Consider the following 26,230-nt stretch of genomic DNA (forward strand, 5'->3'; position numbering starts at 1 on the left):
TCATGCACCCTAATTTAACCTGCAAAAAGCGATATGCACTTTCCACTTGGTGGGCTACCGTGATAAGGGAGCCACAGAATACCTGATCCTCACTGGTTAATCCCAGGTGCATCACAAGGTAAAAATGCACTAGGAAGTCCCTGTTTGGCAGAACGTCCTGGCGTCTGGTCATCATGGCGCAGATCAGTCTGTAGGCTTGCAGTTTGCCTTCCTTATATTCGTTTGGCAATGTCGTCGCCTGCCAAGGAGATGAGGTTTAAAGATTTAATCAGCTCCAGATGCAGAGCATTTTGACATTTCATTTACTTCTCAGTATTCCATAAGAGTTGTTTATGAAGACGAAGGATGCAGTTAGTGGCTTTAGTAAGATTCAGCTTGTCTTCAAAACGTGCAGTCTTGGCCAATTACATTTTTTAAACTCAATTTCAGAAAGGAAGAGGAAATTGCAATAAAGGAATAAACACATATCCACTTGCCTTAAATAGCCATGATGCAAACATTCTGAGTGGTGGGATCAGCACCGGTGGAGACGGAGAAGACTGGTTATCCAGGCTTATTGCCAGATTATCCCGTATCTAATTCACAAAGAGGAGAATTTTAGGAAAGGCCACACATAGTTTATCGCAATGATATTTCAATATTGTGTTCCATGGCCAAATAGCTACTTCTCATTAAATTTCTACATGTTGAGTGAAAACCTACAATATGTACAAGTTTTTCTTCTACCATGAGATCTACTGCCATTTTAAATTATGTGTCTCACTTACTGTACATGGTTTTAGATTTAATACAAAACTAGGGCTTTGTTTTCCCTTGAGTGTTAATGCCTCAAAACATCCTCAACTCCAAATGATAAGGAATGGCCTAATAAGTTATACTGTATAAATATGAATCACATTTTCTAAAAACAAGAACAAAATCCAAAAAACTTAATAACCTGGGGAAAGCATAGATTATAATCAAAACCCAGAATGAAAACTATATGTACTCTAAGATTCTACTTTTGTAAAAAATATGTTTATCCACAGAAATAAAACTATATATTTATACTGGTTATCTCTGTGGAATGGTGATGTAAATTTTCTTATTCATACTTTTCTACATTTTTTAAATCTTGTACAATAAAACTGGTATCACTTTTATCAAGAAAATAACAAAAACTACTCAATACCCTACCCCTTAATATCTTACAGTAATATTCTACATACACATGCATTAAATGAAATAGCTCTTCTGCATTTATGAAATGACCAAACTACAAGTTATTTATTATTTATTCTGTGACAATCAAACAACTTTGTCTAAACACCGAATATATGTTCCAGATTACATTCAGTAGTTGACTGCCAACAGGGTTTTGATGTTAAATCAATGATAAATGATAAATCAATTTTCCCCTCTTAGAACAAAAGGGAATGTGGCAGGACATACCTTTGCTAGCTTGTACCAGAGTTCATAGAGATGGCCAAAAACTTTGGCATGAATCTTGGGGGACTGGATATTATTTACATCCCCGAGGATTCCCAGGACTCTTCGCCATAACACAGCGGCAGAGTCTGGGTGCCAACCGGTAAGGTTCCCTCCAGCAATTATACTGCAGTCATCTGCAAGGCACTCACTGCTATCTATGGAGGAAAACATGTCTGTAAACACAATCTTGATTTCATCATTACAGCCCTTTCTCTTCAGTGCAAATCACTGATGCTTGACAATTTACGTATTCAGGGTAAAATAATTAAAGATTAAAAGTGTGCAATGGCTGATGATTCCAGAGGATGGAAAAGCAGAATCAGTAAAGAAAGGTCAAGTGACTTTTCATTCTTCAAACTAAAAGGGCAACAACCTAGAGATGAGAAAAAAGCTCCTGGAGATCCTGTGAAAGGTTTTATACAGCAGAGGAGGGGAAGGAGGAGAACCCTGAGCAGGATTGGTAGGGAACAGGGCCATGAAAAGTAGGTGGCGAGGGACAGCCTCAGTGCTGGGGTGATATTTGTAATGGCTGTTATTAACTCAGGCTTATTGGGGTGTAATTTGTTTACAATAAGTTTTACCCTTTTTAGACTCAAGGAATTTTAAGGAGTGTATACAACCATGTAACTGTCACCAAAAACTGCCATGAAAATTAAGATACGTAACAGCCTCATCACTCCAAAAGTTCCCTTTTATAGTGAGTCCCCTCCCCTTATTCTTTGCCCCTCGCAAGCACTGCTGTTTTCTTTTCCTAGAGTTTTGCCCTTTCTAGAATGTCATATAAATCCTACAGTATGATAATGGTGTGAGTGGGTGGTGTGGGTAGTGGTGTGGATGCCGTCACCTAGCTTAATGCATGTGAGATTCATCCATTTGGGGGCTTCTTATTGCAGGTTAATCTTCCATTTTATGAATATACCATAGTTTGTTCATCCATTCACCTATTGAAGGATATCTGGATAGTTTTCTCCTGTTTTCAAGGATTATAATAAAGCTACCATAAACATTTGTGTATAAGTGTTTGTGTGAATGTATGTTTATAGCCTATTTTGTAAGACCAGAATCACAAAATGGCAGACAGTATTTCTTTGCTTATTTCTTCCTTTTAGTGGGCCATATCTCCTAGTGGTGCTTGAGAAAGGGGCATGTCCCTATAGATCTCCAAGTGTGTGTTCCCTGACTTGTAGTCCATAGTTTGGTTGGGTATAGAATTCTGTGATGGAAATGCTTTGCTTCAATTTCTTTTACTTTCCTTTGTTATTAAATTTTTTTAATGTTTATTTATTTTAGAGAGAGAGAGAGAGAGAGCAAGAGGGGAGGGTCAGAGAGAGAGGGAGACACAGAATCTGAAGCAGGCTCCAAGTTCTGAGCTGTCAGCACAGAGCCCAATGTGGGGCCCAAACCCACAGACCATGAGATCATGACCTGAGCTGAAGTTGGTTGCCCAACTGACTGAGCCACCCAGGTGCCACTCCTTTGTGATTTTAAAGTCAGCAAGCAGTATTCTGAGGCTTGAAATTATTTTATGGAAAATTATTAAGTTGGCAAAATTTGTATCCTCTTTGTACCTAGTGTTCTGAAGCCTCCTGGTGTCACCTGGTCTATTTTCAGCCACTGTGTTTGCCAATTCATTAGGTCCTTTTGACTACAATATCCAGGTATTGTATTGACTTCCACTGATTTGATTTTATTTCTGCTGCCATATTTCTATTTTATTTTATTTTTAATTTAGAGCATGAGCAGGGGAGAGGGGTAGAAGGAAAGAGAGGGAAAATCTTAAGCAGGCTCCATTATCAGCACGGAGCCTCACGTGGGGCTTGATCCCATGATTCTCAGATCATGACCTGGGCCGAAATCAAGAGTCAGATGCTCAACCAACTGAGCCACCCAGGCGCCCCTCTGTTCATATTTTCAACATCCAAAAGATCTTTCTTGTTTTCAGTCTATTTTTATACTCTTGGTCCTTCTTTCATGGATACAGTATATTCTTACCTCATGAAGATATTAATAGCTTTTTAAAATTTTATTTCTTCCCAGGCTTTTTTTTTTAAACTCTAAGGTAAAAAAAATTTATAGTGTTATATTAATTATGTTTTAAGTGTACAATATAATGATTTCAAGAATTCTATACATTACTCAGTATTCATTAAGATAAGTGTACTCTTAATCTGTTTGGGGGGGATGGGTTAAATAGACTTTTTTCAGACTCCTTTTAAGATCTGCTCCATTCTACTTCATCCCATATTCTTTTTTTCTAATAATTTTTTTAAGTTTATTCATTTTTGAGAGAGACAGAGCATGAGCAGGGGAGGGGCAGAGAGAGAGAGAGAGAGAGGGAAAGAGAGAGAGAGAGAGGGAGACACAGAATCCAATGCAGGCTCCAGGCTCTGAGCTATCACCACAGAGCCTGATGCGGGGCTTGAGCTAACGAACTGTGAGATCATGACCTGAGCCAAAGTCGGACGCTCAACCGAAAGAGCCATCCAGGGGGATCCTTGGCTATCTGCTCATATTTAAGAATGGTCCACAAAAAGCTGAATGAAGCATAGTGCACAGGCATTATCTTTGGAAAGTTTCACCATGTTCTCAGAAAACCTCAGACATACATTTTCTTTGGGGCTTTTATTCCTAGAACCCAAATTCTAGGAAAAAGACTCTCTACTACTCAGAGAGTATGCAAATTATTCCTTAGTTCCTTTGTTTTCAAGACAGCACCTCTATACTTAGCTGTTTATTGGTGACTCCAGGCCAGAAACCTCCCAATTTATTTGCTTCTTCTTCTGGGATGAAGTTCTAACTACTTCTTAAATAGACTTCCAAACAGTCTGCCTGTTTTTAGCCCCACCATTACCTCCTACTTCTATAGCTACTTCATATGGACAATTTTTTAACCCTTTTAGGAAATCTACAATAACTGCAGTCAGCTTGCTTCGTGGCTCTCCCCAGTACCAACACAGGATTCAGTGCCCTCAGGTCTGCTGATGCCTTGGCCATGTGTCATCTGTTACAACTTTTGAAAGTTGGTTACTACTGCCTTTTTTCCTGCCGTCCCTGTCCTTGTGGATTTATGTCTAACTTAACATTAGACAAATGTCTAATTTGACATCCCCCATTGCTCACATCTTATGTAAGTATGGTACATCTACTACAATTAATAGACCAATATTGAAACATTATTATATCAAGCCCATACTTTATTTAGACCTCTTTAGTTTTTAACCTAATGTCTTTTATTAATTTTTATGTTCCAAGATTCCATGCAGGATACCACATTACATTTAATTGTCATGTTTCTTTCACCTTCTCTTGGCCATGTCCTTGTTTTTGATGACCTTAACTGTTTTGAGGAGAACTGATCAGGTATTTAGTAGAATGTTTTTCAGTTGGGATTTGTCTGCTGTCTTTCTCATGATAGACCTTCCTTTTGCATCATTGTTATTATTTGCTTTTGCATTTCTGAAGTGAACTTCTCTTAGCTCTGATGTATGTATGATCTTTTCCTAATATTCTTGGATTTCATTTGCTAATGCTTTTTTTAGGATTTTTGTTTACAAAAATTTAAGTTTATTTTGAGAGAAACAGTGCAAGTGGGGGAGGGGCGGGGGGGGAGAGAGAGAGAGAGAGAGAGAGAGAGAGAGAGAGAGAGAGAGAGAGAGAATATCCCAGGCAAGCTCCATGCTGCCAGTACAGAGCCTGACTCGGAGCTCAAACTCATGAAGCTGTGAGATCATGACCTGAGCCAAAACCAAGAGTCAAATGCTTAACCAACTGAGCCACCCAGGTACCCCATAGGATTTTCATTTATATGCTTTTAACTGAGACAGACTCTAATTTTCCTTTTTCAGTACTCATTTTGTCTGGTTTTACTGTCAAGGTGTCACAAGGTAAATAACAATTTTGGGAGCTTTCTTTTTTTCTAATCTCTGCAACAGGAAAAGATAGCTTCTCTTTTATTTGAAGCTTCAGTAAAACTGGGAATTGTCCTTTATTTTTATAAATCTATTCAAATTAACTTACTGTATTATTTTTTAAAGCTTACATTGTTTTTGTAGTTCTGTTCCTTTTTACCCTCATTATTTTTTCCTCAATTAATCCTGCCTACTTGTCTATTTTATTAATGCTTTTGAAGAGTTGTTTTTGATCATCTTCACTGCTTTCTAGTATATATGTCCATTCTCTTAACTTTCTTAGTTCATTTTTATTAACTTCTATATACTATTCTGCCATTTTGTTTCCTAATTTTTTGAATAGAACACATAGATCAATAATTTTCTTTTTGTTTTTCTTTTGAGAGAGAGAGAGAGAGAGAGAGAGAGAGAACACATGAGCAGGGGAGGGGCAGAGAGAGAGAGGGAGAGAATCCTAAGGAGGCTCCATGCTGTCAGTGTTTGATTCCACAAACCTATGAGATCATGACCTGAGCCAAAATCAAGAGTCAGACACACTTAACTGACTGAGCCACTCAGGCACCCCAATAATTTTCTCTTCTAATATACACACCTAAGGCCATATATTTTCGTCCATATAACTCTTCAGTTACAATCTAGACATTGTGGTATGTAACTTTCACTGTAGTTCTGTTTGAGGTATTTTCTAATTCACAGTTTCTTTTGGACTTAATTTATTTGGGGTGCAGTTTTTAGTTTCTTAATTTTGTTCTTTATTTCATCATATTCACAGGATGTGGTATAGTTTCAAAGTATGGACATGTGTTGAGACTTAATGATCTAATTGGTCAATTTCTGTAAATGTTCCATGTGCTTTTAAAAATCACACGTATTTTGAAGTTCAAAGTTTTTTATATATATCCATTCAATCAGGATAAATTGTATTGTGTACATCTTCTCTATTCCAATATTTTTCTGCTTGACTGATCAATTAATAAGAACTCACATTAAAATTTCCCACTATGATTATGGTTTTATTAGTAGTTCCTTGTAATTCTGTCAAATTTTGCTTCATATATCTGGAGGCTATGAAGTTCATATAAATTCAGAGCTATTACTGTCACTAATAAGTGATTTCTGCTTTAAAGTTTATGTAACTGACATATATTTAGTTTAGCTCCGTGATCTTTCTTCCCAGCTACCAATGTATGTACTTACTTATGGTCTTCCTGAACACAATTAGGGTTACCTCTGGTAAACATCATATGGCTCGGCTTTAGTTCTTCAATGTAAAAGAGATTTCTGATTCCATGAGTTTCTGATTTCAACTGCAAGTTTATATGGTTTATATTTATTGTAGTTGCTGATTTGATTCTATTTCTAATATCTTACTTTCAGCTTCCTGTTGAAGTTGCCTTTGCTTTGCTTCTTCTTCTTCTTTTTTTTTTTTTTTTTTAAGTTTTCTTGTTTGTTTAAGCAATCTCTACACCCGGTGTGGGGCTGGAACTCACAACCCTGAGATAAGAGTCAGCCAGGAGCCCTGCTTTGCTTTGCTTTTGAACCTTTGGAGGGAGTTTTAAGAGCTGTGTCTTGCCTCCACCACTAATCTTCTTTTTCTATTGTCTTATTACACTTTTCATTAACATAATCATTCCCAAGTTCTACTGCTTACCCCACACAAATGAAGACAGACTGATTTCTAGGCAATTAACCCCCCATGGGTGTCATTTTGAGTATATATGTTGCTGGTGTTTTAAGGCCTAATCAAAGAAATGGAAGTACAATATATGGATGTAAGGAACTCAAGTAGAGAAATGACAAGCTGGCCAAAAGGAGCAAGGAGGAGTGAACCTGAAAAGGAGCCAGGGCAGATCCAAGAACAGTTCTGTATCCTTCCAACACTGTACCCATGACAGGTGCTGAGAGCTTATTATATTAGTTATGGAACGATCCCAAGACACTGAAACAAAGGATTTAATAATGATGGAACATAGTGTCATGGAAGGGCCTTCCAAAACACAGAAGCACTGTTCCTTCTTAAAGAAAAACACATCTGTATTTCTTACAGAGGAATCATATAATCAGTTAAAGAGAGACATTATAATGAGCAGATATAGTCCAAGCTGGAATTCCTACATACTGTACCTGAAAGAAAGCAGAGATAGCAAAAGCCTAATGACAGACCTTCTAGGTTCTCGAACGTTTACAAAACCTCAGAAGAGACACTCACCTTCCTAATGTTTAATCAGTAAAATAAGTACATCTGTCAGTCTGAGAAGTTATGTTGAAGGCTTAATGAGTACTTACAAATCAATATAAGCCCCCAAGTGAACAAATAATATGGCATTTATGTTTCTCATAAAGAATGTCATGATGCCTTTAATCCTTTGAGGATTAAAAAAAAAAAAAGGTAAGGGGATTAGGTAGATGATTTACGAGCTTTGTCTCATCCTCTACCACCACCCAAAATGCAGCCATCCAAAGAGAGATCAGCTCCCAGCATTCCAATCACACTGGAACTCTGGCTGAGTAACAACTTCAAGGAAATGTAGGCCAGGTACCTTGTCACCTGTACCTCCCTGCTACCAGCCAACTAATAGATTCTCAGTTATGAAAGAATCCCATGTAGAACGTCTGTTTTAATACTGCTTTGCTCTCAGAAAAATTTAGGCCTCAATGATAAAAATCCTAGGAAACACCCCTTATCACATTATCAAGTTATGTTGAGTCCTTTAGAAGTATACGAAAGGACTGCATGCTCAATATTATTGTCACTTTTTTAAATGAATTGAAATGTTTTTGCCCAAAATTACTTCCACTCATGGCATAAGTAACAGAACAGATGCTGACATTTTACATGTAGATGGTTCCTCAGTGAAGCAGCACTTAATTAAAAATGGGGATTTGAGAGATTTCAGAAAATTTCATGCCACCCTAATAATACCAAGTACTCAGTTTATTTTCTTTTTCATGAGCAAGCTAGCATACTAGCCTAGTATCTTTCTGTTTCATTATTACTAAATGCTACAAGGCATTTAAAACATTTTATTGAAGTAGAAAGTCTTGCAAACCAATAAAATCATAATTTTTCTCCAAACACGCATGATTTTAACAGAGAAATCTAAAGTATAGAACTGTTCAAATACGCAAAGGATTTTAGTCATGAAATGTCTTGGTAATTGGTAAAACAGGCACTTATGACCAGATGGAGATTTCACATGGCTGCAATTTTATGTAGACTTGGTAGAATGTTGACGAAACATTGCTGGCGCTTTGGAAATAAATTTCCCTTTCAATTTGAAAACTAAACAAAAGGCACAAACCCGAAGGCTCAACTGAAACACCTTCATTCTGAAACCAGAAAAATCAGGCCTGGATTCTGATGATCAAAAGTAGAGAAGTAGCCGGTTGGCATTCAGTTGACCACCACTATGGCCTGACTCCCCTCTTCTTCCTCATCTGCTTTACGGACATACATTATTCATTTTAAAGATTTTAGAAGGTAAGCAACCAATCCCATGGTAGTTTGGATGCGCCCACATGTCATGCCATAGCCCTATTTCTAGGAACCTGTGAATATAAATAACTTCTTTCACAACAATCATTTTCAATGAACAATAAATTTAGCTGTTATTTTCAGCAAATGTGTAATAATGTAAATGAGAAAAGAAATATAAAATTGTTAACCTGCTAGTGATGGAGTTCAAGGTTTTAGAAGCAGTTTGTTATCCTAAACATTTGGTAATTGGTAGGATTATTCAACAAGAAACAAAGATACACTCAAATTGTTTGATCATTCTCTGCATGTCCTGAAGATCAGGCTAACATGAATTTTATTTTGTACATTTATGAAGAAATTGTTCTCTTAAGAACAGAAAGTTAAATTCAGAGCTGTGATAATCCTTAAACCTTATCATATTACAGTTTGTCCTTTTCACAGATGACAAGATGAACTATTGAACTGAGTGTACCGATTCTCTATATTAGTATTTCAAAGAAGAACTAAGTATTTGGAGGAGTTAATCACAACATAGAGTGCATCATATGAAATTACCTCACACAAGTTTATTAAATTGGCCTGTCCCATGCATACTCTGAAGTAGGATCAAAACTAATCTTTCCAAAGGACAGACAAAAGAAGTAAGCACCCAATTTTCTTTCTTTTCAATAAAAATAATTAAAACTAGTTCTTGTTTTAGTAAATTCAACTTACTGAAAATTTACTATTGCCTTTGACAGTACCACGCTGATGATTTCCCTTGAATAATCTGTATATTGGACCCAAAGAAACCATTTATTCCATACATGCATAAATAATTCTCAAATAGTTTAAAGGGTGTTGCAATTGTAATTTTAACAGCAATGCAGTAGAGAGGAGTAGACAGCACTGCACTAAATGCAAAACACTTTGGAAGCCAGTTCCAGCTGTGGTAATTAGTTTAGCTAGACAATATATTTTCTCTGGGTCTCAGTTTCTCCATTTCTAAAACAAAATTGAGAAGACTTGGCCTGCTTACAATAAAGAATCAGAAAGGATGCCTCAAAGTTCTTTGTAAACTGTTAAATACTTTATAAATTTACGGTATTATTATTTAAAATCATTACATGTATCTCTATGTCATTATATATATAAAGAATTGTAAATCATTTTTAAAACAATCAAAAATTTGAGAAGCACAAATTGCTACCCAATAACTTATGAAACTAAACACATGATTTTGCCAATCATTTTCTCACTGACTCTACAAGGCTATTCTAACCACTGGCAGATTTGAATACATAGATCAAAGATGTTTCCTGTCTTTTAAGGACAGCACTGAAGGATTATAAGGCAATGCATTATTCACTTATAGCTAAATGGTTTGTTTTTCTTTGTTCACGAATCTAATCTAAATTAAAATACACACATTAAATATACATTAAGTTCTTACTTCTTAGTCTTACCTCTCTCATAGATAAAAGATTTTATTCAACACCATTTTTCTACGCAAATTTTAAGAAGTTTTGATGTAACTCCATCAGCAATTTCCAAAATCATTAGAGATTCATTAAATTTTATATCATAATTAATGAAAACCAAAGTTTGCTTGGTTAAAAAAAACTAAGGTAAAATTTAAGCCTTTATTTATCATTAATAAATGATTTTTAGCATTTTCAGGGCACCTGGGTGGCTCGGTCAGTTAAGTGGCTGACTCTTGATTTCAACTCAGGTCATGATCTCATGGTTCCTGGGATCAAGCCCATCATCATGCTGATAGCACAGAGCTGCTTGGGATTCTCTCTCTCCCTTTCACTTCTCCTCCCCACCTCATATGTGCATTTGCTCTCTCTCTCTCTCTCTCTTAAAATAAAACAAAAAATAATGATTTTTAACATTTTAATAATACTTTTTACTCAATTTGTGCTTTCTAGTTTGTTGTTGTTTTCCTAAGAGATATCTGCCCATAAGCATGAATATGGTGGACCAGGAAGGACTTTGTGTGAGTGTGTGTGTGTGTGTGTATGTGCATGTGTATAGCTAAAACTGCAGAGCACTTCCATATGCACTGTTCTGTGCACTTGACTTACGTGTTCACACATTTATTCCTCCAACAACCCTATACTGGGGACTATTACTACCCACATTTTACAAAAAAGAAATTGACAGAGAGGTTAACTTTCTCAAGGCCACACAGAAATTCCTTGGCAGAACCTGGATGCAGACCAGAAAGTTTGCCTCTTTAGTCCATTCATGAATCTTAAAAATATAATACTCTGGGGGAAAAAGCAAAAAATACAGATTATGATATCATTTTTTAAAGTCTTAAAATTTAAATTAAATGGTACATTATTTGAGGACACAGATACATGTGGCAAAACTATAAAGAAATCTAGGAAATTATTACTGAAAAAATTGGGGATAGGCTGACAGGCTGATGAGAGAAGGGAAGTGACTTGAGAAAGGCCTATAGGGAACTTCACTGGTGTGGGAGCCATTCTATTTCTTAAGTTGGGTAGTAGATTCACTGGTGATCATTTTAGTACTATGGGCCATAACTTACAAATATGTTGCAGCTTATCTTATATGTCAAATATTTTATTGTAAAACTTAAAGAAAATATTAATCAATAAGCTATTCAAACTCTTTAACTTATTCTGTATTTATGATACATGTGAGTTGGATAAATTACTCTTCTCTGTTTCCAGAGTAAAGCAAATGTAGTCAGGGATGGCAAAGGCTTGGCATGAATATCACCACTTCCTCTCATGATCGACAGTGGTTCGACATGGCTTACTCCCTCCCTTATCTGGCCAATGTCTTAGAATGTGGAGAGGTCCACATAGGACTCTGAGAATTCATGACTGATTAGGAATAGGTGGTTGGGGCTACTACACCAATTTGGTTGGAGGTAGCACCCCATCATCATTGTGCTAAAGGATCCCTAGAATTCTTGCTACTGGGAAACTCTGGGATTCCCAATTGGTAACACTGATGCCTTTCAAAGATGCAGTTACCTGTTAAGTTTGAAGCATCAGTGGGACTCAGTTGTAACCAGTGGCGGGCATCAGAGTCAGTCACAACATCTGTGGGAGTGCTCAGTTCCGGGTCCTCCTCACAGGTTGGCCATGGGCTCATGGACAGCTCTGCCTCGTTGTTATAGCCCAGAGCTGTGTCACTGCTGACACTTTCACCTGGCACAACAGAAGAACCGAAGTCTGAAATAACAAATTGCTGGAAATCAGAATGCTCCCGATTACTAACATGCAAGTAACTAAACAGTTGACGCAGCAGGAATCTTTCAGGGGATAAGGGCTCAAAAGGTGACTCTGTAGGGATCTTTGCCAACAAAACAAACCTCCCAGGTACAGGGCATTGATAGTCATTACAAGCTCCATGAATGTAACATGTCACATGAAGTGACATTCTTTTCAAGGAAGTCTTTAATTCAGTTATCCCATATACCCAAAAGATTATATCAGGTCCTTAAGCTTTCTATTGCAATATACACAGCTACAAAATAGGAGTGAGTGGAGGAAGAAGGTGGGAATTCATTTCACCATGAATGCAAGATTATTCTCCTAGCTGTAAGAGTCTAAGGATGCTTTATACATTGAGCTCAATATTTAGTCCTAAACCCAGAGTCAATCACCCACACTCACTGAGGGATGAAGTGTCCAACTGCAAAAAATTTTCTCCAAAAGAAATTTTCTCCCCTTTAAACACTAAAAAGTTCTAATTTGTCATCATACAATGATGCTTTCAAAGGCTATTAAGCCGTATAGAGCTATTTAGTCTGACACAAAACAGACCTAGACAGTCTACTCCTCCAAGTCTCCTGTCTACTTCATAACAGTTTTATGTGTCTACCCTTCCTGTCTGCCTACTCTTCTGTCTGTTCTTTGTATTTGCTGACCATCCCTCAGCCTTGTTGCTTGGGATTTGTTGTCCTTCCTTCACTTGCCAAGAACTACAAGTTGTCCCAGCCACCAGATAAACTGAAAGTTGCCCCAGAAACCAACCTGTTAGGTCCCTAAGTTCATCTGCCACAGAACTCCAAGCCCACAGGGTCTGAAGGTGGAGCCTAAGAGGAGCTCCTCTGCCTCTACCAAAACCAGCCTCGATTTGCAGGAACTGCCTGTTACGCAATCTGAGAAGGGCATGGCCAGGTACCTGACTTCATGGAAGCAAAGTATTAGGGCCACAGATTACAATATATAATATATCCAAGGATTTGAATCAAATTTCAAATACTTATACCATTGATTTCAATGTGCTTCTGAAGCTTTTTGTTCCTAGCCTGTGGGAACTTTCTGGAGAAGACCAGTTTTCCTTCTGGGTTTGTTTGCTCACCCAGCCATTGACCTCGGTTGTGCCTCTTACCTGGAGAAAGACCTGGGGTGGAAGGACAGGCCTCTAAGGCACACATAATGGACTGGACCTGGTTTACTGTATGTGTCGACTAACCACCCATCAATCCTGGGATTCCAGGAATAAAAATGCCCCAATTCACAACCGTGACTCTTCAGAGGATAAGATACAAGTTATAAGAGAACAAAATAGATCCACTCTTAAGTGGGACGAACACAGACCACATTTCCTGGAACTTACTCTTCTGTCTTTCCTTACATTTTCCTTGTGTCTGCTGCAAATCATCTTTTAAATCCAATTCAGCAGGGCTGCTGCTTCTTCTGACTAAGATCTTCAGACAAAAAGAAATATTGCATTTGTTACAGGAAAGTTCTAATTTTTACAAGACTAAGTTTCTAGTCCACATTTATAAAGAAAAAGAAACAAACAATAATAACAGCAACAAAAAAATTGAATGATGTTTTCCACTTGAAGGATATGTGTTCACAAATTACTATAATTGAATTATAAAATTACTCAAGATCTGAAATTTTTGGCTTCTTCTTTGTCAAGTGACATCCAATTAAATTGATCTACCGAGAAGGGATGCCAAATTATATGGAAATAATTTATTTTTAAAGTTTTATTTGTACTTCTGCTTGAGCACACATACATAATGAAGCCAATTTGCAGAGGGCCTAAGTTACCCAGGAATGGTGAGTGTGCAAGCAGGGAATGTGTAAATTCTATCTAGGCGTCTAAAAGTCACTCAGTGCCTCTTTGTGAAATATGCAACAGACTTTCCTGAGCACCGCCTCAACACCTAAACCTTGTGTTAAATAGAGACGACTAAAAGATTTGGAGGCAATCTGCATCCTCTAAAATTTATAACTTGCTTGGAGAGACAAAACATACACATTACACATAATGATCACAGTGTACATAAGCAAAATGTGCAAGCAAACTCTCTCTAAAAGGTATGCAGAGTAAAGTGTTACCTTAATCGGCTCACAGTTACAGGACAGCTGTTCAAGAAGGCAACAGACATGAAGTGGTAGAGAGAAGGCAGGAGGGGATTCAAGGCAGGAAGCACTGAGTGGTAATCAGCAAGTTCTATGTGCAGGAAAAGAAGCTGATTATAGCAGGCCATGCAAGGCAGTCAGGCGAAGAAGGAAAATGTTAAGAAGAAAACGCAGACCACCTTCTAAAAGAGGTAGCTGCCAGTGGGCCTTCAACATCAGGCTTACAAATTTCAACCCAATATTGACAAAACAAGCAACTGTATGTTCCAGATAATAGTTTACTGTGATTAAAAATTCAACTAGAAAGATAAGTCTAGTAGTCATCTGTGGGATATATTAAAATTAAGAAGAAAACCGCTATGAACTGTTAGACTGAATAAGGAATGAGATGATAAGGCTTTTGATGGTGGAAAAGGAGAAGAAAAGATAAATAAGAAAATGCTGTAGAATGACAGACAAGAGCTTATACGAGACCTGTATATGGGAGTGGAGGAAAATTAAATCACAAAAGGATATGAACCTAGGGAACCATAGGAATGACGGTGATGAAGGAAGGAAGGGAGGGAGGGAGGGAGGAAAGAAGGAAGCATAAGGATAAAGGAACTTGAGAAGATTTCTGATGTTTTAATTTTCATATTTAGGCTAAATATCCAAAGCAAATGTACCGTAAGTGGGCAATAAAAATCTAGGAGTGAAACAGAGGATTAAGTCAAGAATGAAGATGTGAATTTAAGGTCCTCCAGTGCAAAATGTGTAAGAAACCTAGGGTTCAATGAGCCAACTAAAGGGAAAAATATTAAACAAGCAAACAAATGAAAAGGAGGGGCTGAGATATACAATTAAAAGACAGGACAATTATTAAGCTAAAGCACAGAAGTAGGTCATGGATGAAATATCTAGAAGACTAACAGTACATGAAAAAAAATACTACCCAGCCTTAAAGAAGGATGATATATACCTAATGTGATAACAGAAATATACCCAGGATCTTTCCTCAACTAAAAAGCAGAATGTGGGTGGTTCTGACTATATGAAAGATGTTTGGAATTTCCTCCAGCTATAGAAATAGATTTTATGTAAGAATTTCAGGCTCACAGGGAAGTAGAATAAATCTCCCAGTGATCCATACTCCCCCCACAAAGTGAGTAGAAACCAGAGCAGTGAAAACAGGCTGCCATAAGGGTAAATCTACTATTGCCACTGCCAGTGGCAAAAGGACTGAGATTCCAGGATTAAAGGAGCACTCACTGGCTCTTGGAAGAAACAAATGCACATTGTCCTGGTGAAACTCCATCACTTCAGACATCCAGATTTCCTGTAGATTAAGATCCATCAGCTAGGAACTCATAATCAAAGATCGCTGAATACCCAAGGAAATAAATCATCACGTACAAGAGTCTCAGAAACAACAAATACTAGATTTAGACCCCACTCCTACCCGCCCCTCCCCGCAAGGACTTCAGACAATCAGAAAAAGAATTTAGAATTGTAATTTGTGACTATTTTAAAGACATAAAAGATGGAAATCACAAAAATGAGCAATCACAAAAATGAGCAAGCAACAAGAAATTATTAGAAATTACAAGAATGTTTGAAAAGAATTAACCTGAACTTTCAGAAGCAAAAGTTATCATTGTTGAACTAAAAAACTCAGTGGAAGTATTACATAGCCAACTCCATATGAAAACACAAAGATCTGAAAAACAGATCTAATGAATCACCCAGAATGTACCAGAGGGTCAAGAAGAGTGGCAAATGTGAAAAGAGACATAAGAACGTGGAAGACAGAATGAGAAAGTCTAAATATATTTCTACTCAAAATTCCAGAAAAAAAGAGCTGAAAGAACAAACAGGAGGCAATATTTGAAGAAATGACTACCAAGAATTTTCCAGAAACAATGGAAGAACAAGATGCATGGCACATAGCGTATACAAAAAAGGACAAATGTATAAACCAAAAGAAAATGCAACTAAATATAATGCAAGAAAACTGAAGGGCAAGGACAAAGAATAGCAAGGAATGACAACTAAACAGAATGGACAGAACTCTCAAAAACAACAATGAAAGACAAAAGATAGTAAAAAAATAGCTTCCAATAGAAGGTGGGGGGAAGGGATAAAGAAGTGGAGGAACTACAGTAATTAAGATGTTGTACTACTGGCCAAAAACACAAAGTTACCAATCAGTCAAGATAAGCGTATATGAGAGAGAGGTATCATTTCAGATCAATGAAGGAAGGATGAATTCAATAAATGGGACCAAGGACAAGTGGTTATCCATGTGGGAAAAAATAAAATAAAATTAGATCCCTACCTCCATAAATAAGAATCAATTCAAGATAGATAAAAGACTTAAATGTGTACAGCAAAACTGAAACACTTAAATATTCTTATCCTTGTAGAGTTGGCATTTTAATATTTCATAAACCTAACTATAAATATAATTAATAATCAAAAATACCAAAATTAAGAACTTCTGTTCATCAAGACACCATTGAGAGAGTGAAAATATAAACCACACACTGGAAAAAAATATTTTCTAGAAACATAAACAAAATAGGATTACTCTTCAGACTATATAAAGAATTAGTACAAATAAGAGAGAAAAAGAAAAAAAAAATCAATAAGAAAATGTCAAAGACGTCACATGAAACACACATGGTCAATCAACATGTGGAAATATTTTAAACTTTATTAGTAATCTGAAAAATGCAAAATAAAATGAATTCCCATTTTCATTCACCTAACTCACAATCTGACAATAGCAAGTATTGACAAAAATGTGGATGAATGGGAACTCAACACATTGTTGGCAGAAATATAAGTGGTGTAATCACTTTGGAAAACATACAGTCTCTTGTAAAGAATATTCTTCTACTTTATGTCTCATTAATCCCATGCCTAGATAGTCACCATAAAGAAAAATCTCAAACATGTAGATCTTGAAACATATACAAGAGTGCACATAGCTACATTTTTCATTAATAAAAAAAAGATGAAACAATCTAACTATCCATCAACAAGAGAATGGAAAAATAAGTTGTGACATATTCACAATGGAGTGTCATATGGTAGAGAAAACTTAGGCTACACGCCACAGTGTTGATAAATCTTAGAAATATGTGAGTGAACAAAAGCAATAAAATCACTTAATAAAGTTTATAAATAAGGAACACTAAAGAATATAATGTGGAAATACATACATATAGAACAAAACTATAGAGCAAAGCAAGGACATGATAAACACAAAGCCAATATAACATTCTCTGAGGGGACAAGGAAGGAACATATATAGGCCAAAGCAATAGCACTGGAAAAATTCTAGTTCTTAAACTGGGTGGTGGGCATATAGGTATTTATTTGATTATTGAAACATACATATATGTATGAAATATACATATATTGTCAAAATACACATGCAGGTATATACAGAACATATATTTATTAGTATATAAGTATACATAAACATATGCATGTTTATGTATATATGACATATATACAAGTATAAATAAACATATATAAAAAGATACATGCCCTTTAAAAATAAAGACAGAAAATTTTAACACTGGTTATCTTCTAGGCAGGGAGGACTAGAGAGAGATTTTCTCTGTTTATTGTGCACCTTTCTGTTATGTTTGAGTTTTCTATAAATATATATCTACATATTTTTAAAGAATGACTAAGCAGGAGTCACGTGCATGCATGAAATGTGGGCTACTTTTTAGTTTTTCTTCTTTACACTTTATATTCAGTCTAAAGAGATAAATGCTATTTTACATTTTTCTAAAAAAGAAATCATAACTGATATTTGCAAAAAAAAAATCACTTATCTAGCAACTCATGTCAGGTGGAACATGCTACCTAAAGCAGTTTCAGGAACAGGGAATCTGAATATACGTCTGACAGGCAAGGATACCTGCTTAAAAATATAGAATGCCAGGTACAGACCAGAAGTAAATTCCATTTTCATGCTAATTTTTTTTCTATTTTTGTAGTGTGACTATAATTTTACACAGAAAGTAAGAAAGCCTTTAAGAGCTCTCAGGGTTGTTCAGGGCAATAACACATCTAAATGGAGAAATGTTTTAAAAGAACTGCCACTAATAAGCGTATTTATTATGCCAATAATTTGTATGTTTATTTTTAATTACAAACTGATATAGTTTGAAAATATCTTACTGTTATTCCTTCATGTTCTTTCTTCACATATCCTTTATTTTCTTGAATAGGCTTGGACTCTGCAGAACTCAAAGTCTGTATATTTTCTACCTTTTGACCTAGAGATTTTGGGGAAAAAATTAACAAAATATTTTAGATGATAAAATTGGAGAAAAAAATTTATATGTAAGTAATCAAATTTAGATATCCTAAGATATGTAAAAATAGGAGTTACGATCTGGCAAACTGATAGTCTATGAGTCAAGTCTACCCTATAGAATCTTTGACCCACAGATAGCTTTTAAGAGACTGAATTGAGTGCAGCCAATAGGTCCACCTAGCACATTATGCCAGCACAGGGGAAGGTAACAAGACTCTCCTAGGGGCCTTGAGAATGGGATTTCAGAGGAAAGCTGCCTGAGTTTTCCAGGTGAGCTGACAGGAAAATAGAGCAGGAAGGTGGTTCAGTATTGCTCAAGAATAAAGACTGACGAGAGAAAGCATGAACTTATCAGTATCAGTGATAAAAAAGGGAATATCACCACATAGCCTATAAACACTAAAATGATCATAAGAGGGTTTTATGAATAATCTGGGGCCAATAAATTTGAAAAGATTACATGAACTGAACAAATTCCTGAAAAACCACAACTTATCTGAATCAAAACAGGAAAAGGAAAATTTTAATGGTCTTAAAATGATTTAAAAATGTGAATATTTTTTTGAAATCTTCCTAGAGGAAAATTCCAGGCAACTGGTGAATTCTACCAAATATTTAAGGGGAAAAAAAAAATTTAAAACAGTCTTATACCAAACCTTTCAGAGAACAGAAAATCTTTCAGATAATACATTTCTCAAATTATTTTAGTGTATCTTCTTACTTCAAGAAAATTTCTAAGAGGGAATACTTCCCTATTTTGATGAGACTACGAGATAACCTGTTGATAAACAAGATGGTTTATCTCTTACTTAACTGATGAAACTAAAACTAAATAATAAGCATATTCACTGCCACCAGACACAACTGAAACATGCACTTTCCCTGTAAAACACATCATTCATTGTTTACAGATCTGACCATCTGCCTCTCTGCTTTGCTGGAAGGTGTCAGAGACACTGTGTAGATGGATGCCATCAGCAGTGCTTATTTTCAGCCTCAGCAGAGTTCACAGGCTGCTAATAAACTTTTTCACAAGTCCAGCCAGCCCTCCATTCTCACTGTCAACTTTTATGGCTCTCCTCACAAGACCCTTTCTTGCATGCCCCTACCCTGCCTCCTACTTAACTCAGCCGCTCGCCCGGACCCTGTGGTGTGACATTCTCTGCTTCCCACCTACTCCAGCCACCACTGGACTTCTCTCTAGTCCTCAAACAGGCTACTCTTAAAAGAGGTGCACCTAGGGGCACCCGGGTGGCTCAGATGGTTAAGGATCCGACTTTGGCTCAGGTCACAATCTCACAGTTTGTGGGTTTGAGCAGCACGTCAGGTTCTGCATTTGCAGCTCTGAGCCTGGAGATTCTGTCTTCTCTGTCTCTAACCCTCCCCTGCTTGTCTGCTTGTGTTCTCTCTCTCTCTCTCTCTCTCTCTCTCTCTCTCTCTCTCTCTCTCTCTCTCCTCTCTCTCTCTCTCTCAAAATAAATAAACATTAAAAAAAAGAGGTGCACCTAAGTATATATAATTTTAGATAAGTGTATTAAACAGTGAAAATATTTCATTGCCAGAAATCACATCCTTGCTATCAACTTAAAAAGCAAGTTTCCTTGAAATAAATTGAGTGGGGTTAGAATAAACGCAGAAAGCAATACGGCGTGCAGCTCCTTCCCAGCCAGGATCCATAGTCCTGTATTGTTTAACCACTGCAGCTACTCCGTACCCTGAGAGGAATCTGGGCGGGGTGGCTCAGTGACGTCAGGTGTGCTGCTGCTACGAATGATGTGCTGCTCCGCCCCCAGGCAGCCAGATTCCATGGCAGGTGCATTTTCTGATTGCTGACATTCTTCCACTTCTGTGGGCATTAACACAAAACATGCAGAGATGTATTCAAAGATTTTTAAAAATAATTTCACCACTTGAACCAACTGATTCTAAAAATGTAGTCTGGGATACTTCACCCCGGTCCAAAATTATACAATAAGATAATCTGCATTTACATACTAAAGTTTTCTTTCTACACTTGTTAACAAGTAATATTCCACTCTAAAAATACGTTTTAAGTTTTGCAAAGCATTTTATTTTCAAAATGGAGGGAAAAAAAAGAGAAAAAGCTGCAGAAATGGTTGAGAACTGTGAAAGTCACTTGGAATTTCAGAGCCGGGCATGCCAAGGAATGCGGGAACCAGGAAATACACAGAATAGGTAATTTACATTTGAGGAGAGTAGAAAGACACACACACACACACACACACACACACACACACACACACACACGTACGTGCATACACACACTCTCTTATAGGAAGATAAAAGGAAATGGGAATTTCAACTCTATCATTCCTTTCAACAGATAAATGCACAACTGTCCAAAATAAAATACTACAATTATTTAATAGCTTTTACCACCAAATGCAATGCTGAATTAATCACTAAAGTACAAAAATGATCCACTGGCATTTTTGGAGAATTAATACATAATTGTTATAAAATAGAAAACCATAGGTGAGTACTGGCCACTGGATAATCTCAGCTAGCATTATTACAAACTATATTCTCCCAGAGAATGAGTTCTCTATTCTCTATGTGGCTCCAGAGAGGTCCCTCTAAAACCAAGATCTGACTGCACCACTTCTCTCTTGCCGAGGCCCCCCATCATTGTACAGCCAAGCCTGGGATCCTCACAGTGGACATAGGGCTCCCCCTGACCTCTCCCCACAGATTTGATCCCCCACAGGAGCTCTGACTCACTTTAGTCTCCAGCAATCCTAGCCCACCTGCACCTACTGCTCTCTCCTTTCTGCGGCTCACTCTTCCACACTACCCTCAGACCTGTTCCTGCCTCCTTTCCTCCCTCCCTTGCTACCTGGACACCCCTCCTACAGGACTTGCCATGTGGTCCCTCAGCAGACTCCACACTCACTCCAACAGTCATAAAACTTTACATCTACATAGCTGTAACATGTTTTCTAAAAATTTTAATTTAGCTAAAGTTTCCTTCCTTCTAAGATAAAAATTCAGCCTGTATTATCTTACCCGGCAGTGTCAACCACTTCCTCACCTGAAATGAAGCTCACTGCCCTTGTGCCACCCTCAGTATAACCCTTTACTCCAAAGATAAGCCAAAGTGCTGGCTCTCCCTAGTCAAGTTGCATGTATGTATTACTCTACATGTAACACACAGGACTTCAAGAGAAGGGTGCTGCTTTATTTTTACTATCCAAACAAAAATTCTATTTTAAAGTACACTGATACACGTAATGAGACTTTAAAACTATGGAGTTTGTGTGACCCTTCATTTATAATTCAGAATACTGGGCCATAGTCTAAATTTAGGCACTGACGGGAAGCTGAACTTAGGGCATAAGCAAAAGACAGTCAAGGTAGCAAGACAAGAGCACACAGACCCACTAAAGCCGCATCTCTTCCCGGTTGTCTTTGCCCTTCTCTTCTCTTGAATAGCCAAGAACTGTTCATTTTCCCACAGAGAGACACAAGACACGTGTACATGTTTGTGATCTCCCCACACATCTGCAAGCTTAGACTAGGCCCTTTTCACAGGTCTGCTTCTAGGCTCCTCAGCATTAGGCAACAGAAGCCAGATGATACCATGAGACCAGACCCTCCCTGCTGCCTTCGTTCATTGTTTATTCTAATTATGCAAGATACTGAAACCTTCTGGGAAGTGTTTATATTCATTAATGAACCTACTTGTTAATCTAATATCAGTAGAGGGAGCCCAAGAGCTTCCTAATTCTCTAAAAATGATTGGCAAGTGCCAGTTTTTATGGACAGTGGGAAGAGTGGCTTTTATTCACTTAAACTTGATGCCAAAAACTGGTAGATGTTGGTTTCTGGGCTAGGAGCAGAAACAAATAAGAGCCAGGCCAACACTGGCAGCATCTTTTTAAAGATAAAGAACATCGCCATCTGGTGGGATACCGTACAGTCACAGCACCATGGTTTCCAAATTCGAGTGTCCCCACTGGTCCTCAACACAACAGACGGACGAAGAGCCTGCCATCACCAGCTGGTGTGCCTTCCCAACAGGCTGGCCTAATGCAGCTTTAAGGCTTTGTTTTTGTAAAACTGTTGGTAGGGACTTCTCTGATGGAGAAGGTCCAAGCCCACAGAAATCACCAGAAATGGTGAGGATGGGAGCATCCATGATGAGGGTGGAAAGAAAGAGGAGAATCATAATGTCAAGCATACTGTGAGGACTGCTATGCTATTGGTTCCCCGAGCTACTCCTATAGTTAGTTGACTGTTAAGTGATCTAGTGTGGAAAAATAATTTAAAATTCTTATCTCACAATTAAAATCCAATTTTCTGATTTGTAAGTGTACAGTTCTTGGCCTTTCTCACACTTTACACTAAGTATATAGTCAATATATGCCTTGCATAAATGAACAAATGAATACCAAAAATATTTTCTTGATACTTTTTCTTTTCTTAAACAGCTCTTGAGCTCCCTCTGCTGGCCTTTTATTTGTTAAGAAAGGGACAAATGTCAAAACTGCTCCCGTTCCACAGTGTTGCTGTTTCATAACAAATTAAGACCATTTAATACTGATATGCAAATATCAAGATACAGGATTATGTGATACTCAAAGCATGAACAATCTAAGTTATATAAAAATTACATTATAAATTCTGGTTAGGTCTAACACATTCTCTGTTTTGAGTACCACACAATTTGTTCAAATCACTTCAAAGAGCTAAATTCTATCTCAGATTCACCAAATCATTCATTGTCTCGCAAGCATTGCTACCCTAATAACTCAAATTTTAAAAGTTCTAACCTTCTAGCTTCTTGATAGTGTCAACTACACAGTACCATTACAAAATCACTGCTTTCTAAGGCTCCACTCAAAACACCAGGAAAATGATCAAATTAGAATTACTTCATTTTTCCCACTGAGAAAAAAATCCACATGATTAAATTAAATTAAGAGTGCAAAGTCTTTAGAAACTTCTATTCCAGACGTCTGACCACTTTTCAAAGCAATTTCACTCAGTCTTTAATCTAAGGCTTTCTTAATCAATCTTATTAAATAAAGTGAGACTCATTCTTCAATTACCAAAATTCTGGGTTCCATTTATCCCTCATGCAAGGTTGCAAAGGCAAAATGAATAGTTTAATTTCTTTTTAAAAGCATTGTTCATAAGACCAACTTGAGCCTATTAAAAAGCACAAGAGATAGAAGTCAACTCAACATCTTGAGGTTTCTTAGGAGGTCCAAAGGTGAACCAGCCCAGACCCTGACAACAAGCACTTCCTGACAATTGGATACTACCTGCAAGCCTGACAACCAGAGGCAGAAGCAGCCAAACAAGGCTTTCAGTTTGGTGCCATTAAGTCTCTTTTAGAATGAGAGAAGATCACTGAACCTCTAATTGCTACAACTACAATGGCCCTAAAGGAAAAATAAAATCTATCATCAGCATGGCCTATAAGCACTACAGACTGATAAATGTCCCAACATAAAAGCAGTTAAAATTGCAAAACAGCTGGAAAGCATTGTTCTCACAAAGGAGAGGAAGGAAAATCACCAAACTGCCAGTTCTACTTCCCACGTGTGTGTTTATGTAGCTATTCACATAAATGGGATACAGGTGGTTATTACTTTCCCCAAAATCTGCTGCCACCAAATAGAGTCCCAAAGGGACCAGAATAAATATAATCGTGGCTGAAGGTAAGTAATCCTCTATTGTTTAGATTATTAAAGCAATTTTTACATATAGACAAGAAACAAAAATAAGAAATGTTAACAAATGAAAACAAAATTAGCAATCATTTTTATAGTAAAGACCTTGTGGCCAGAAAGTCAACATTAAAAGTGTCTGCATACTACGTATAGGTGGATATACATCTACCTATATCTAAACTTAGCCATAGGTAAGCAATATATGCCAACACACTAGGATTTAAATTGGGGCAGAAATTTAATACTCTCATGTGCCAACCGGTGAGAATGCACAATCTAAAGTAGGATTGATATGCACTGTTCCTGGCCTAGTCTCTCGATAGGACAGTTCCAAAGGGAAATGGCATCATTTCCTTAGTGAACTAAGGAGGAGTTCACTACTGTAGCTGTCACATAAAACACAAGGAACAGCAGACTGTTCTCAGTGTCACTACACGGCTAAGTCCCTTTACCCTTCATGCTATAAAACCAGGAATAAAGATGGCAAAGGCAGGAAAATACTGACTTGGCATGGCCTGCTTTGCTTCACCCCAAATCAGGGTCTTTCAACCTCAACACTACTGATATTTTGGGTCCGACGATTCTTCATGGTAGGGGCTATCCTGTGTAGCCACTGTCATGTGTTCAGCAGCATCCCACTAGGGGCCGGTGTTTAGGCACCGCCCCAGCTGTAACAACCAAATGTTCCCTGGGGGGCCAAATCATCCCCAGTTGAGAACCACTGTTCTAAATCATATTTAACTTCTGTTGGAACTCTGTGTGTGTGTGTGTGTGTGTGTGTGTGTGTGTGTGTGTGTGAATCAAGAATGTGAATAAACTAAAATATAATAGTGAATGAGAAAAAGGTTTCCAAACTGAGATTGTGAACAAAAATAGATTTCTTAAGAGAAAATATTCCGGACAAACTAGTAGAAACCTTGATCAAAGGAAACAATATGGGGAAAAAAATGCACTGTGAAGAACAAAAACTTTTCACCATGAAAAGAATGCCTTTTGGGTGTATATTAGCTATAAACCAGCCAAAAAGAAAACAAAACTATTTTAGATACTTTATTAATCATCTCTAGGCAGTAGTACTTTTTTGACAACCAGATTATCAAGTAGTTGACGCTCATCAGTAACTTAATTGACTGGGGATCATGTTACCATTCGTATTGCTTTTCACCTTTGGTATCTACTAGAGAAAAGTATTTTCTGAGAAGTGTAATCCGTAGTCTCAATGAAACAAATTTCTTCCTTCATATTCTGTGAATTAAATAATATGACATCTTACATGCTCATCAGGGGAAGTAAGATTTAATTATGCTTTACTACACTACATTATCATACAATATGGCATGATTTAGTGCTACAGAAAGCCACACTCAGGCTATCTCCGATAGTAAATAAATACTGATTTACAATGCCATCTTTCTGAAAATAAGAACATGAAAACATATCCCTCTTAGCATGAAAAGTCAGTTCATTTTAGAATCTCTGAACGGTAACTGGACATAGGCCTAATTATTCACTGCAGAGCACAGTAGACCCTTTTTTTGAGGGGTCTATGGCAAAAATCACCATTTTTGATGCCATAACGTTTTAGTAATCCAGAAAATACACTGTGTACAAACTACAAGTGGGTGAACTCAATTTTAATTGGCTGGAGCACAAGAACAATGTTTCCTTGTTTTGAAAATTAGCACTTCTTAGCATCTTTTTTTTTCTACTCAAATCAATAATCAGTGTGACTGATAAACATAAACATTATTACTTTACACATGATTACAATTTATTAATCCCAAGGAGGTATTGCCTACATGATTTTTCCCGTTTATCGATTTTGGGGAGGCACAGCAAGCAAAACTTTTGTGCTGCAGGCATTGTATAGAAGGCGCCCATCATTGGTAGAAACTATGGGTCAAAAAGTCCTAGAGCAAAGACCAGTGGTGCTGCAGAAATTTTCCTTGACTAATGGCTACTAAACATTTAACTGCATAAAAACAATTATTAATATTCACCGAAAA

At 37.2% G+C, this 26,230-nt stretch overlaps 1 protein-coding gene across 7 annotated transcripts in view; it reads right to left on the bottom strand.

The window, feature by feature from the left end:
* Positions 1–26,230, bottom strand: part of RALGAPA2 (Ral GTPase activating protein catalytic subunit alpha 2) — a 324,755-nt gene that overhangs the window by 175,090 nt on the left and 123,435 nt on the right. For 3 of the 7 annotated variants that reach the window (XM_045053931.1, XM_045053932.1, XR_006595409.1), the window contains 7 exons: positions 20,240–20,371; positions 18,387–18,484; positions 13,447–13,537; positions 11,853–12,053; positions 1,432–1,625; positions 477–575; positions 83–238 (listed from right to left, as the gene is read on the bottom strand). In XM_045053931.1, the coding sequence (XP_044909866.1) occupies positions 83–238; positions 477–575; positions 1,432–1,625; positions 11,853–12,053; positions 13,447–13,537; positions 18,387–18,484; positions 20,240–20,371 (971 nt within the window). The remainder of the gene's footprint in view (positions 1–82; positions 239–476; positions 576–1,431; positions 1,626–11,852; positions 12,054–13,446; positions 13,538–18,386; positions 18,485–20,239; positions 20,372–26,230) is intronic. The other 4 variants (XM_019826891.3, XM_006929996.5, XM_019826890.3 and 1 more) reach the window with 3 other exon arrangements.

This window comes from Felis catus, chromosome A3 (assembly GCF_018350175.1).
Source record: "Felis catus isolate Fca126 chromosome A3, F.catus_Fca126_mat1.0, whole genome shotgun sequence".
Taxonomy (NCBI): domain Eukaryota; kingdom Metazoa; phylum Chordata; class Mammalia; order Carnivora; family Felidae; genus Felis; species Felis catus.